This window comes from Apteryx mantelli, chromosome 27 (assembly GCF_036417845.1).
Source record: "Apteryx mantelli isolate bAptMan1 chromosome 27, bAptMan1.hap1, whole genome shotgun sequence".
In the NCBI taxonomy this organism is placed as follows: Eukaryota; Metazoa; Chordata; class Aves; order Apterygiformes; family Apterygidae; genus Apteryx; species Apteryx mantelli.
In genome coordinates, this window is record NC_090004.1 from 5,733,091 (window position 1) to 5,747,542 (window position 14,452).

The window sequence follows — 14,452 nt, forward strand, 5'->3', positions numbered from 1 at the left end:
CCGCGGCGGCAGGGCTGAGCGCAGATCGGCCATGGGGCAATAGGTGGGAGGACACCGGCAGCCGTGCCAACGCGGCGAGGGTAGTGCCGAGTTGCAGCCGGGCCCCGAGCAGATACAGGATCTGTCCTGTCCCTGCCTGGGGAAGGGTGAGGCCGTGGGTTTGTGGGAAAACGTTGTTTTTCCCTCCCCTGGACTGCCCCTAGCCGTCGGCTGGGCTGGCTCTGAATTGCGTGGGCCGGGGAAGTGGGGGGAGTTAGCAATTGTAGTGCCTCTGGCTTGGAGCGGAGCCACGGCAAACAATCCTCTCCGCTGGCGGCCCTCCAGATCTGACAAAACACGGAGGTGATATCGTATTCGTACCTACTTGCTTTCATCCCAAATCACCTCCCGAAAGCCCTGCGTGTTTCTCCCGTCTGCGACGAATCCCTCCGCTTAGCCGCAGAACGAGGCAGCCTGTCCGCAGCGCTGCAGCCAGGAATCCTGTCCAGCATCCCTGCGAGGCCTCTGCTTTTGAAATTACAGCTGTGGATCTGGCAGCCAGTGGTGGGACCTGAGGTTAGGAGGTGATGTTGACTGAAGACGTGCGGACAGGGCATTCCAGGCATGCACGGGGTTAAATCCAAGGTGTCAGTTCACCAGGAGGTAACAGATAAGTCCTGCTCGCTGCCTCCCGCTCTCCCCAAGCGTTGCCCTCCCTCCCACATTCCAGCTGCTGCAGCTTTTCACAGCTGGCCGCTCTCTGGGGACATTTCCCAGAGCTGAGCTGGAGGGAGGGGAGCGAGAAGCGAGGCCACGGTCCCAGCGCAGGGGGTGGCTGGCTGGGCTGACCGCCGTGCCGGGCGTAGGAGCCTCCCGCTCCAGTCCTTTACCCCCCGGAGAGGCCTGGCACAGGCAAACCTGGGCAATCCCAGGTCCCTGGCAGGGATCCACCCTCCGCCCTGGCCTGGAGAGTTTTTCCTGCTGCAGAGAAGGGACATCAATCTTTGCGAGCTCATTTATTCCCTGGCCTCCAAAGCAGGGTAGCCAATTAGCGCTGGCTGAGATGGATTGCTTGGCTGTCTCCTCGTGACACCCATCCTCTGGAAACGGCTCCCACCACGTAAGGGCACAGCCGGCCGTGGCGGGGACGGCTCGCGCCAGCCTCCCGGGACGGCAGCTCCTGGCTCCCGCACGGCAGCACGCTCCCTGGAGCTTTCTCTCGCGGGTCAGGCTGCGTGAGCTGAGTCCCGCTCCGGAGAACTGGAAGTAGGTGCGCGGGGGCTCGGCTAGCCGCCCAGCAGCTGCTCTCGCACCGCGGCAGGGCAGCCGCAGCAGTCCCCTCTGGCCCAAACCACCTCCTGACAGCAGGTCTGGGCGGGAGGGCGCAGCGGCGACGGAGGGCAGGCGTCCCGTGCGCTGCCCTGGGGGCGCGGGAGAGGGATGCGCTCCAGCATCCTTGCTGAGGACACACGGATGCTTGCTGAGATCGTCCAGGAGGGAGAATAGCCCTGACTGCTGGGCCAGGGTTGAGAGTTCAGGGCTAGGAGAGGGGTTTCCTCTAATAAATTCCCTTGCTTGGCTGGGGCAAACCCTGCGGAAGAGCAGAGGGCAGAGGCTGGTGACCCACCATCCATGGGCCCAGGCCTGGGGCTGGGCTGCACGAAAGCTTACGGTGGCAGAGCTTGCCCTGAGCGCCTGGAGGAGGAAAGCGGGCAGGAGAAACCCGATTTCTGCACTCTCCCAGCCCGTCTCCCCTTCCCTGCCCATGGCGGGGCAGAGCAGCACGAGCGGGCGATGCTTCCTGGCACCTGGCTCCCCCATCCCGCAGCTAATTCCTTTTAATTCTCCCCCGTCGTCTCTATTGACCTGAGCGGCAAGCGGGCTCAGCCCGGGCTCTGCTGGGGCTGCTCCGCGGCGCGGCTAATCCCGGCGCGGTTCAGATGGCTCTCGCAATCCCCCAGGGCTCGCTGGGGGCGATTAGCAATGACTCTCCAGGAGCACAGGCTGGAAAATGGATCCGATTACAGGAGAAGTGGGTTTCAGGGCCCCTGCTCTGTTCATAATGAAGTGTAATCCTAGAAAAACATGTTGCCAATTACACTTCAATTGAACCCAGATAATGATGCTTAGACAAGGCCCAGAAAAGCCTGAGTCTGGACAGTGAATTCCTTTCTAATGGAGAAGAAAAGTGTTCCTCTGTGGCAGGTCTGGGCTGCGTTCGGTTCAGGCTCAGTGTGATATGAGCAAGAGCCTGAAATAACCAATCTCTGGATCCCATTTAAATGGTTTTATCAGTGGAAAAAGTATTAATCTCTCAAAAACACATATTTATGAGAAGTTTGGTTTGGAGATATATATATATATATATATATATATATATGTATATTTAACTGAAATCATTTTGGAAAGGAAGGAGGAGAGGAGGCTCAAAATTGCCAAAATAATACATTTCTAATTTTTCTGGTTCAAAGTGGCTTTTAATTTTTAAATGTAAGCTAATAACAGCTTAGTTTGGTGACTAGTTTTAATGGTAAAATTGAAGGAAAACATGAAAATTATGGAAACAAAGCACTATAACCTAAAGCAAATTTTTTCTCCCCCCCCCCCCTCAATTTTTGGTTTACGAATGCTTTGGAGATGTCAGTTTTTCACTCCAGTGCGAAGCGGTCGGTTTGCTTCTTTGCTGTTTTAATTCGCAAGGGAGGATGGCGGGGCTCAGTCTCCAAAAATGGTCGCGGGAGCCGTGCCTGGCTCTGCCCGGCGGCGCGTGACGTTGGCCCAGGGCGGGCGCTGGCCGGCGCTGGGCTCTCCCGGGAGCCGCTTGCGAGGTGCGCGGGGATCGCAGCCTCCCGGGGCCGGCGGGTGCGGGCGGAGATGGCGGAGGCAGATAGGGAGCATCGGAGCACGCGGCCGGGCGCCTCCGCGCGCGGGAGCCCCACGCCGGGGTGGCGGGCCGGCTCGGTTGGCCTGAGCAGCGCCGCGCTGTTATCGCAGCGCCGGGCTTTGCAAAAGGCTTTGGGAAACCCACGTGCTGCCAGATCTCACTGCTGATCTTTTTTTTTTTTTTTTCCCTTCTTCCAAATAAAAGGCATTATTTTTGTGCTGCGAACCTCTGCTTCTGCTCTTTCCCTCCGCCCCTCTCTCTCCCACACGCGCACGTTTTTGCTGCCTTTGGGGATTTTAGCTGCGCAGGGCTCTAAAAAACAGCCTCCTACCTCCTCCGCGTGCGCCCGAGGAGAGCGGGATGCTCCCTAGACGCTGGGCTGTGGGTCAAAGTTTCCAGCCTTGCGGAATGAGGCAGAAAACAGCAATTCGCGCTGGGGTCATAAAACCTAAAGTCAGGCTTTGGTCGGTTTGTTTTACAGGGCAGGTCTCGAGTGCCCGGGCAGTGCCCGCAGGAGGCCCTTGAAGGCGCTCCAAGGCGCCTCCCCGCAGGCGGGCGGCCGTGGGGGGCCGTGGGGGGCCGGTGCCCCACGGCAAGGCCTCGCCGGGCGCCGCGGGGCCGCGGTGCCACCCTGCCCTCGCCGCCCTTGGCCCTCGCCATTGATTGATCCCAGGCGACGGCCCTTTGAGCGGCGCCCTCAAACAGCCCCGCGCTTCCAGTGAGCTGGTTTCCATCTGAATCATGAGACTCCGAAAGCGGCGGAGCCGCGCAGCGCCGGGCAGACATGTGTGTGCGTGTGGGGCTGGATGTTGATTTTTCCCTGAAACAACTCAGGGCTTTATCAGTCCCATCTCTTTCCCACGGTTTTCTGTTGCCAGTGAGGTCACTGGTCCCTTTAAACTGGGGCTGAGGCCAAGCTGCGGCGGGCGGGAGGGGGGCCGCGGGGAGAGGGGGGCCGTGGGCAGAGGGGGACAGGAGACGGTTCACACAGACTGTTCCTTTTACAGGAAGACTTGGGATTTCGACCAGCGCGCGGGGCGGAGGCGGAGGCGGGGGGGCCTGGGAACCTGGGAACGCCGGCGCGGCCGCGTAATCCGTCACTCCTGGGAGATGTCTCATTAACCCATTAACCAGGGAGGTTAGGGACGTGCTGAGAAGGAGAGCCAGGGAGAAGCCGGGGGTGTGAAAGGCAGAGCGCGGGCAGGGGAGGAGCCCGCCGAGGCAGACGCGCACCGGGGCGAGCTCGCGCGCGCAGCCCGCCGAGGCACCGCGCTGCCCCCAGCACGGCCGGGCGGCGGGAGGACGGCGGCGGCGGCCGAGGCCGGGGCCGGGGCCGGGGCCGGGGCCGCGCGTGGGGCAGCCTCGCCGAGCCCCCCGGGCCCTCGGGCCGCCTGCCCCCCGGCGCCCCGCCGGGAGCCGGCTGCCCCCGGCCGCCCCCGAGGATGAAGCGACTGTGCGAGGAAAGTTCGTCGGACACCGAGTCGGACGGCACCATCGACGTGGGCAGAGAGGAGGAATACAGGTGAGGAGGCGCCTTCGGGGACCGATCCGGCCTGGGGCGGGGGGACCGATCCGGCCTGGGGGCAGCCGAGCGCCAGCACCGAGGCAATGGGGCAAACTCGGCTCCCGGAGGATTTCCGAGGTCGCCTAGTCCCTGTGCCAGGGCAGCTCAGGCATCACTTTGTCCGGAGGACGTGGGGGCTGGAGTGGGGTCCCCAGCACCCCAGGGTGCTCCGAGCCCAGGGTCGCTCTGTCCTGGCGCTTTCGGCAGCTCCGTGCAAGCTGCTCGCGGGGCAGCCGAGTCGGACTCTTGCTAGAGCGTGACACAGGCAGAGGCAGAGGAGTCCTCAGCGCTGCCAACACACTGCCCAGGAGTAACTCTGGCATGTCGCTTAACCCCTTCCAGGCTGTGCTTATCGAGGCTTTTCCAAGGAAGCGGGGAGGCAGCGCGATCACAGTGTGTACATGCTGCTTTGCGCAAGTAGGGGCTAATTCCAATGTTAGTAATGACACAGCAAGGAAAACCAAGTTGCAAAGCCGCGTTACTAAGATTAAAGCTGTGTTACAAGCTGCTTGCATTCAAGAAATTGCCACATTAAAGCTAGCGCAATTGGCTTTTCCTGCCCTGTGTGGACAACGGCAGGTCTGATCTTCGTTAGCGGAAGCCTGGTGGCCCCCGGGTCTCTGCTCCCCCAGATACGGCGATGCCCCCCCGGAGCAAACGCATCCATCAGCTGCCTGCATGCGGCTGCAGCCCAAGTGATCCAAAGGCTCCCAGGGAATGTGGAAGGAGCAAGGAGGTTTTGCATGAGAAATGCTTCTCCTCTGCCGATGCATTTGTAACGCACCAGCTGGGGCTTTGATCTTTATTAGAAAGGGAGCTCGTGCGGTCTGGCCAGTGAAGGGTGCCTTGTTTTAAATGTGCCCTTTCAGTAACGCAGTCAGCAGGCTCCATCCCTTCGGGACGCTGAGCTGCAGCTTCTCACGGCTCCAGCGCTCTGCTGCTTGGTGGAACAGCAAGGAAAGGATGTCGGTGTCCCCCCCCCCCCCCCCCCGCCGGTGCTATCCTTGGGCGTCGCAGCATTCCCAGGCTCTGCCTGGCAAAGGGCATCCCGCGGCCGCTCCTCGCAGCCGGGTTCCCGTGCTGGGGCAGCCGTTTGCAGGCGTGCCTGGGCTCTGAGCGGGCAGACGGCGCTAGGGATGAAGGAAAGGCTCTGTTATTTGTTCTAGTCCAAAAATCAGCTGCTTTTGAACTCTTGTTTCAGTAGCCAAGTGTCCTCCCCCCTCTGCACCCAGCGAGGCCCTGCATGAGTTCATTCCCCTTTGCTGCTTGGTCTCCTGAACAGCGAAATCGCCCTGCTCGGTGCCAAGCTCAGGTTCTCACGGGACTAAATTCATGAGCCGACTTCGTACTGATACGGTTGCAGGCAGAGTCCAGCATGTCCGACACATAATACCTCCTGCACAAATCCACTTACCCCTAACGCAGTTTCCAAGCACGTCGATATCTGACCTACCTTCGTGCTGCACATGAAATATATTCCACCTCTTTACAAAACATCAGTGCAACATGCTGAGTTTATAGTACCCCAGGGGAATAGAGGAACTGTTGTAATATGTTATTTCGGCGAACAGTAATGATACATTTTTGATCTCTCTCTGATACTGTTAATAAGTTCCTCTACTTAAGGCAGCTGAAGAACCCGGCAGCGCTGTGTTACAGTGCTATATACCTGTAGCGTTGCTTGTGTCACGCGAACACACGGCCATAGGAGCTGCTCCTGCCCCGACGGGTTCGCAACCAAAGTAATGCAATCCCGTACGGGGCACCGAAGGCTCGGGCGAAATGCAACGCTTTCAGGTGACGAGTGAGGTGGAAGGATTAGGACAGAGGGAGGGAGCCAGGCCGTCTGGACTGCGATCCCAGCTCCATTACAGATCGGTTGTGTGGTTTGGGCAAACCAGTTTCCCTGTAAAATGGGGATGAGTCACTCCCGCTCTGAGGCTTGGTTCGTTAACGCGTGTGGCAAGCTTAGAGACTGGGGTCACTGCAGAAGTGCAAGATACTGGTTAGGGGGTTTTTGGTTTCTGTTTTGAATAAACAATCAAAAGAACAATGTTATAAAATCTGGCAAAGAGAAATGCAGAGATTTTAATCACTGCAGAATTTAGATATGATACTGTCTACATGGTTCATATCTGTCAATCAAATATGTTTTAAAAATATATTTTGCAATAAGCCAGGTTGGTTATCCCCGCAGCTGGAGCTGTGGTTTACAAAGAGCAATGCGCTCAAGCAGCACGGAGAGTTTCAGGATTCACTATTACAGCCTCCCCGAGTACGTCCTCCGCTTTCCTCCGCTGCCCCCCAAACGCGGCAGCTATACCATGCACCTATATTGCCGCGCAGTGTCTGTGCAGAGCCCGTTTGCACGCACACCATCACACGCGCTCGTCATACGTGCGTTTCTGTGCCCTGCCAGCGCGTGTTCGTGCTTGCAACGCCGGCGAGCGCCCGTGCAGCGGGGCAGCCCACCCAGCAGACGTTCAAGTCGGCTACCTCCGTGGAGATCAGGGGAGCGCAGGCAGCGAAGGAGCCTGTTGTTTCATCTGCTTATGTAAAACCACTTCTGAAAGCACCTCTCTCGGGCCTAGCGAAATGCATTTTTAATGGGCCGAGTTTGGTCTAGTTTTTGGCTCGCAGCGCAGACAGCGCTTGTCTCTACAGCAACAGCTTCAGCTGCCTGCCATTAAAACGCTTTGTCAAACTGAAAAACATGTTGATTCGACGGGGTGAACCCAAATGCCCCTGTCCAGATTTGTGTGTCTCGGTCAGCCCGTGAGTCCCTGCGGAGCGCGGTGCTGGCAGCGGTGCAGACCGCCGTCTCACCCGCGCCGCAGAGGCCTCGCTCCGGCTTTTGTAAGGCGCAGAAAGAGCCGGAGCAGCCCCGCTTCCCTGAGCGGCAAAACCCCGCTTGGGGGAGGCGGGAGGGGGCCGGCCACCCCCGAGCAGAGGCCTCTCGCTCCGGGGAGTTTCCCATGCCCAGTTATCCATCCTTATGGCGACTTCGCTTCCCCGGGGACCTAAGGGTTGAACTTTGCCTCCCCTTGCGCTTCTCGCGCTGACCTTCGGCGTCTTTAGCTTTGCCCCTGGCCGTCGGCAGCGGGACGGTTCGCAGGGCCCTTCCCCTCAGCCTGTGCCCGGTGCCCCCCGGCGCCGAGCCTCCGGCCGGAGCGGGGCCTCCCGGGGCCGTGAGCAGGCAGCTCTGCTCCGTCACGCCGTGCCCCCGGCTCCCCCGAGCCGCCACACGGCCCTGCGACGTCCCGGCCCCTCTCGCAGCGCCGCCGGCGTGTCCCTGCGTTCAGGGCGCCGCAGCCCACCCCAAAAATTGCCCCGGGGGAACCGGCTCTCCAGGGAGCCCTCAGGAACCACATCAGTGCTTCGCCCCGAGGAGCGAGCAGCCCCAGCGCTGCTGCCGCGGGTGGGAGCTGGGCAGCGGCTCGTGTCGGTGCAGCGCCGTGCGGTGAAGGCCGGCAGCCACGGCGCGGGGCAGGTTTGGGCGGCAGAGCCGGGAGGTTGGTGCCCAGGGAATGGGACACGATTCCCTGGCTCACCTGGCGGCTCTTCCAGAGCTGCAGAGGTGCCAGCGCGGGCTGCGATGGAGGCGGCGTGCGCCTGGTAGCAGGCAGGCGACTTGGTGCCGACGTGCGTCCCGGCCTGGCGGGATGCTTGGGAGACTCGGAGAGGAGAGAGGAGGACCCGAGTCTCTGCTTGGCTCCCCCATCCCCAATTCCTGAGCTCTGTGTTGTGGGTAAAATGGCATGGGAACCGCAGAAGACGTTATTCCAGGGGAAAGCTGCAGATGGCAAACGTGTGTAAAGCATATGTGCAGCCGAGGTTTCTCCCTGGCTAGCGCAAGGAACTATTTCCTTCTCTTCTTTTCCAGCCATGTTTCCAGGTCTGTGTCTCCCACTACGACCTCTCAGATCCAGGCCAGGAAGAAGCGGAGAGGGGTGAGTCTCCTTTCGCCGAGCAGGGCGGCTGCGCCGTGCCTCTCGGGGGCCTGCGCCCGTCCCAGCCGCGTGCCGGGGCTGCCACTGGCATGGCCTTGCTGCGGGGACCCGGTGGGAGCTGCAGAAATCGGCTTTGTGCTGGTCCCTGCTCCATCTCTGGCAGAACCCTCTCCTCATCCAACTGGAGGTTTTCACAGAGGTTTGGCCTCGAATCTGGCAGAAAGGGGTGGGAATAGGGGTGGAGGAGACGTTTCTCCTAATGTTATCACATCGGTCATGCAATGTTCCTTTGCTCAGCTTTTCCACCCAAAACATTTATTTACATTGTCCTGTTCAAAGCAGCTCTCTAAACCTGCCAGAGCTGTTAACAAGGGCTTTAAACCCACGAGATGCAGCCATAAATGACGGCGGTTTCTCTTGGCAATCTCCCGTAGATCATTGAGAAGCGGCGCCGCGACCGCATCAACAGCAGCCTCTCCGAACTGCGGCGCCTGGTTCCCACGGCCTTCGAGAAGCAGGTGCGTGCGGCTCGCGAGCACCCGCGGCCCTTGATGCCACAGTTGGTGGCTTTTGCCCCGCTCACATGGCCCGCGCTGAACCGACAGCAGTTCAGCAAGGAGCTGTCTTCCAGATGGGGCTCGAAAGCCTGGTCCGACCTATTCAAAGTAAAAATCCCCTGAAATCAAAGTCATCTTTTCTGCAGAGGTGGCCATTGCTCCTTTGCATTCCCTATTAGTTTTTGAATGCATGTGTTTTTACCAAACCATGGTACTTAGGATCTTACCCCAGAGTCTTTTCCAAGCTCTGGGATGGTTTGCTGGATTCTGCTTCCCAAAACTCCTCTTCGACCATGTTCAGAAAAATGATTATTCAGTGTTGACGGTACAAAAGGACTGCTGTGATTTCCACTTATCTCCCCACGCTGGCTGCGTTTCAGCAGTGTAAGGGTAGAGAGCCCTCAGAATTAAAAAGTCTGTAGCAATGTTATGTTTTTCTTATCATTATCACTTCAGGAAGTAAGTAGGTAGTAAAATTGGGTGGTAAAAAAATATTAACAAATATTCAGGAGCCCTAGGGAGAATAAACTCAGTGTAGAAAGTGTTTTGCAGCTATGAAGATACACAGAAATGAGGATTTTCAATTTGCATTGGGAGATCTTGGAAAAGAGCTCCACTTTCTACTCCCTTGATTTAAGAACATGAGCCAATGCCCACATCCAGATATCCAAGCACTCCTGGGCCCCAGGGAGGTTCTGGGGAGGGGGACACTGGGCAAAACCCTCCTGAAAGACACAAAACCCTACACCATAAAATGATGGATTGCTCTTTTCTTCTTCCCTGCTTCCAACACACAGGGGTCTTCCAAGCTGGAGAAGGCAGAAATCCTGCAAATGACAGTTGATCACTTGAAAATGCTTCATGCCACTGGAGGAACAGGTAAGATCTCCTCTTTTAAGCATATGTGTGAAATCCTGAAGGGAAAATTCCCCATGGACCTCAAAACAGCAAGGAATATCTTGGTGCTGGTGTGCCTTGCTGACTCCAGCAATCCCTAAAATGAATGTTGCCCTGTCTGCTTTGGAAGGGAAATCTTCCTCCCGGGGGGCAGATGGACATTTTCTGTGCTGCTGTTTTCCTTGAGTCTAATGTACGGGTCTGCATCCCACGCTAACGCTGTGGCAGACTGGGCTATGTGGGACGGCGCGTCCCGCAGACCCCCAGCGAGGGTGCCGGGAGCAGGGATGGCATCGCTGCCGTTGCTGCACACCCCGCGAAAAGCTGCCCAGCCAGAGACGCGCTTAGTGCCACTCAGAAATGGAGCCTGCTTCCGGAAAAACGATGTTAAACTCTTTACCTCCTCCCTGGGATACATTTCCTGCACAGGCTGAATTCTGCATGGGGACTCTGCAAATAAACAAGGCTTTTTTCCCTTTCTGTTCTTCTTTTTTGTCTCTTGGTTGTTATGAGAAGAGAGAGGGAGCCCTGTGCAAAACTCAACAAAGGTCTCATTTGTACTGAGACCTCAGTACAGACCCTCTGTCCTGTTCCAGTTAACAGGATGGAGATCACAGCTCCAGTAAAGAAGCCTCTGGCTTGCTTACCACCCATTTTTGGCTTGCTGGGGACATTGCTGGCATCCAGACTTTGGTTCAGAGCTGTAACTTGGTCTGGAACATTTGTTTAGATATTCAGTTTGACTGCACTGCAACAAAGGGCCGTATTGTCACGAGAGACCCCGTCAAGCGGAGTGGTCCAGCGCTTCGCTGTGCTGTGACATTCTCTGCTTTATTGCTTACTGTCTCATGAAGCTACAAGCAGGGAGTAGAAGCCTAAAAAATCAGCCGTTGGTTGCACTTTGTCTCGCTGATTTTCTTCACATGTTGTGGCTTTGAGCTTTCTCAGCCCGGCAGTCTTGGTTCTGCCACTGCCCTGTGTCCTCCAGCCGGACATCTGTTTAAATGGAGCGTAAAGGACTGAGCTCAAGAGCGGGACCCGGGCACAGGAAAAGGGTGCTCAACTGCGCATTGAGAAGCGGAGACAATGTGTCCCGCTGTTCGGCAGGACCCGTAGGTGGTCCCTTCACAAAGACGGACCCAGTGTCCGTCTAGCCCCAGTCGTGTTTCCCGCAGCGATAACTGAGAGAGTCCAACAGGAGCAATTTCTGCCTTCCTGAGCCTGGTTAATGAAACCTCTTACTCATCTCACATGTTGGAGTAAGAGGCTTCATGACCCTGGAAATTTTATCCTAACGAGATAACCATAGATGCTATTCTCATGCACACAAACGTCCAGTCCTTTCGGACACCCACTTGGCTATCTGCTTCAGTAATATCACATGGCAGCAAAGTGCCTCAAGTGAAATACACAGTGCATTAGAGAGGGTAGTGAAATCCAAGCACATTCCTGAGCTGTGCCTGGACTTACTGTCACCCGTGTCCTTTCTCTACAGGCTTCCTGGATGCCCGAGCTCTGGCCGTGGATTACAGGAGTATCGGCTTCCGCGAATGTCTCACTGAAGTTGTCAGGTACCTGGGTATCCTCGAGGGACAAAACACTGCCGACCCCATCCGTCTGCGACTCCTTTCCCACCTGAATAATTACGTGGCTGAAATGGAGCCTTCACCTGTGGCCACTTCCCTCCTGCCCATCCAGACCTGGCCGTGGTCCTTCCTCCACAGTGCTGCCAGCCCCGTACAAATCCCCAGGAGGGAGGCTGCCCCTGCTCCGGTTGTTTTGACTGCATCCTCCCTGGCGTACCCAAGCCCCGCTGTGAGGCCGGCCCCCCTTCGCCGTGTCCCCGGTGACATGCTGCCATCCCGCCGAAGCTTCCTGGCCACCAGGATGTCCTCTTCCAGCCGGAGGGCCCGAGCTGCTGGCTCGTCCACAGCCATAGCGGCCATGCCCAGGATGCCATCACCAACGGGTGTGTTGAGAGAGGGCTCGTCCAAGAGCAGCCAAATTGCGACGTTCCTCTTCTCGCCAGCCTCTGCCGGCATCCCCGTTCCACCAGCTTACACGGTGCCTCCTGCCTTGGGCACGGCCGTGCAGGGACCCGGGATCAGGGTTGGGACATCCAGGATCTGCCGCTCCTGGGCTACTGAAATCGGGGCTTTCTGATCCTCCCCTTCCCTTTGGAGACAGAAAATCTTCAGCGCCCGCTGCCCACAGGCCTAAGAACAAACCCAGCTGAAAAGGCATCTTTCCTGCTTTGCACGAGTCAAGGACCCGTAAAGAAAATTCTCTTTACTCTTCTCTCCCTTCTCCCACTGCTTTCCTTCCCTCACCATCACACCTCCTCCCCCTTGCCATGCCCGCGAGTGTAAAACACCTCCAGTTCACTGCACTTGCCTGCACGCAGCTGTACTCAAGGCCCTCCCGGCTCCGAGGGAGGGGGTGCCCGCAGATCCCAAACCCTTCCCTCCTCCAGCAAACCCCCTCTGCGGAGCCCGACGTTGCTCTTCCTTGGAAAATATCAGCCAGCCCTGAAATACCGTCTTATTTCCGTGGAGACTCAGAGCTTGCAGACAGACACTTGCTCGTGCTCGTGCCCCAGGACATGTCCCCTGGCTGCAGCACATATTTTGGTGTGGTGGGACGGACCCAGCTCGAGCCCCGCTGGGACTGCTGGCACCCAGCAAGGCAGGCTAGGGCCTCCCCGCTCCCTTCGCGAACCGGCTGCCTGCTAATCCCCATGCTTTACGCTGCATTGCTGGCTTTTCCCACTTATGTGCCCTTAAGGTGGAATCAGGCAACAGCTTAACAGAGTTAGCTCCCGCATCCAAGTGGAAATCGTGCTGTGCCCACGTGTCTGCAGGGCCTGCGCTGGGATCCTGCACGAATAACGCCGGTGTGGCCAGGCCTGGGCAGTGGGCGGCTTCTCCAGCCCCTGCTCCCCACCGAGGTGCGAAAAGGCGAGACAAGGCGAGATGCAGGATTTCAAAGGGACGTCTGTCACGGAGGGGAAGGCTGCGAGGAAGTGAGAAGAAGAGGGATGCCCTTCCCCTCTGTCCGTGTCCCTGCTGGAGCCATCTCTCCTCCCTCCCCTGCTTGAACAGCTGCTGCGGCGAAGGAGAGGAACGGATCGCACCAGCCAGCATTCAAAGTGCCTCCCTCGCTTCTCCCACTGCGTCTCCGTTTTCTTTCCTTCGGCACCATGTTTTGGTCTCGCACTGCTCATTCCTCCTCTCCCTGGGCCAGAACCAAAACCCACTGATGTGTCACCTCAACAAGTTCTGAGTCTGCACTTGTCCCAATTCCTGAGAGCATTTTTCTGCCTTGGCCTGTGTGTTGCTAGACCGCTGACACCGCGGACACCCCTCTGCTCCCACTGACTGTCCTCCCAGCCCCTCCGCTTTGGGCAGAAAGGAACAGGAACCCGAAGCCCTTGAGCTGCCCTGCTCCTGCACCATCTCCCCAACCCCCGCGGTGGGCAAGGCAGGGCTTCCCGCTGCTCGCCCTCCTCGTCTGACCCGAATAACCCCCTGCTCCCTGGATCTGTGCCTTTATTTGCTGGGATATATGCGCAGAGTAGTCTGGACCCAATTGTATGCCCACCCTAAGGAGTCTCACCCACCTCAGTAGCACTGTGACATGAAAGAGAGAAAAGCGTAGAAAGGTCAGTGGAGAGAAAGATAAAAAAGAGGGGGAAGTTTTCTCTCGAACAGGAGAGGCTCTCCCCATGCCTCAGGTCAAACAAGCAGCCGGTTGGTCCGTGCGGACGAGCTGGTGGTTACATTCCTCCAGGCTGTATCTGCCGTATGCATGTTAATGTATGTATCTGCTATTGTTTGGAAAGTGAGTTCTTCCCAGTTGTTTCGATGAACGTCACCGCACTTAACACACAGCAATGCCTCTGCTACTTCTCCTCACCCCGGTCCTGAAGTGTCCGAGTCTGTCAGGAACAACATATTCCCGTTTAATGAAGTCAAGAGGAAGGTCCCTGCGGACTGGTTGTTCCTGAGGCTGGTCTGCACGCTAGAGCTCACAGCAAGTAGCCTGGCCTCACTTTACACTGTGCAGAGCTGTTAGATTCACAAGCTGTGGCATCCAGCAAAGGTGTCAAATAAAGTCTTTCAAACCCATGTCCTGGCTGTGAAATGTACTGTTGGTGTGAGTCTATTTTGCTGAAGAAGACCCAATCCGGCCTGCCTAGGTGACTGCTAGTTTTGCAGCAGATAAGCTTTTGTTGCCAAAAAGGCTTCAAAACAGGTAGGTAAGATTAAGCTTGTAAAATAACATCCCTGCTAGTCATTTTATAGCTACTGTTCTTGGTAACTCTGGTCCCATGATTTTTTATTTTGCAAACCATTACATGAGTCAAAATCAGTCAGTGGGATGCTCAGCAATGCTCGCCCTAAGATCTGCAATAATCCATGGCTTGAGAACAAATCATTTCATTTAGTTACCAATGTCCACAAATGTGTCAGGGAACTAATCGATCCAGCAGAGCCTCATAGCCAGGCTCTTAGGGCTTGCCGTGGTCTCCTGACCCTTTGCAAGCAGCACCAGAATAACCCCTGCTGCTTCTTCCTGTTGGAAAACCCTTTGGACTAAACAAAGAGCAACAGCTGAGAGC

At 57.2% G+C, this 14,452-nt stretch overlaps 1 protein-coding gene across 1 annotated transcript; it reads left to right on the forward strand.

Annotated features, from left to right (window-relative positions):
• The first annotated feature begins 3,936 nt into the window (after positions 1-3,936).
• On the forward strand, positions 3,937-13,958 carry HEYL (hes related family bHLH transcription factor with YRPW motif like). The gene is made up of 5 exons (XM_013953300.2): positions 3,937-4,385; positions 8,311-8,377; positions 8,812-8,895; positions 9,732-9,813; positions 11,327-13,958. Exons 1-5 carry the CDS (start codon positions 4,306-4,308, stop codon positions 11,992-11,994), a joined length of 981 nt encoding a protein of 326 aa, XP_013808754.2. The 5' UTR covers positions 3,937-4,305; the 3' UTR covers positions 11,995-13,958.
• Positions 13,959-14,452: the final 494 nt, after the last annotated feature.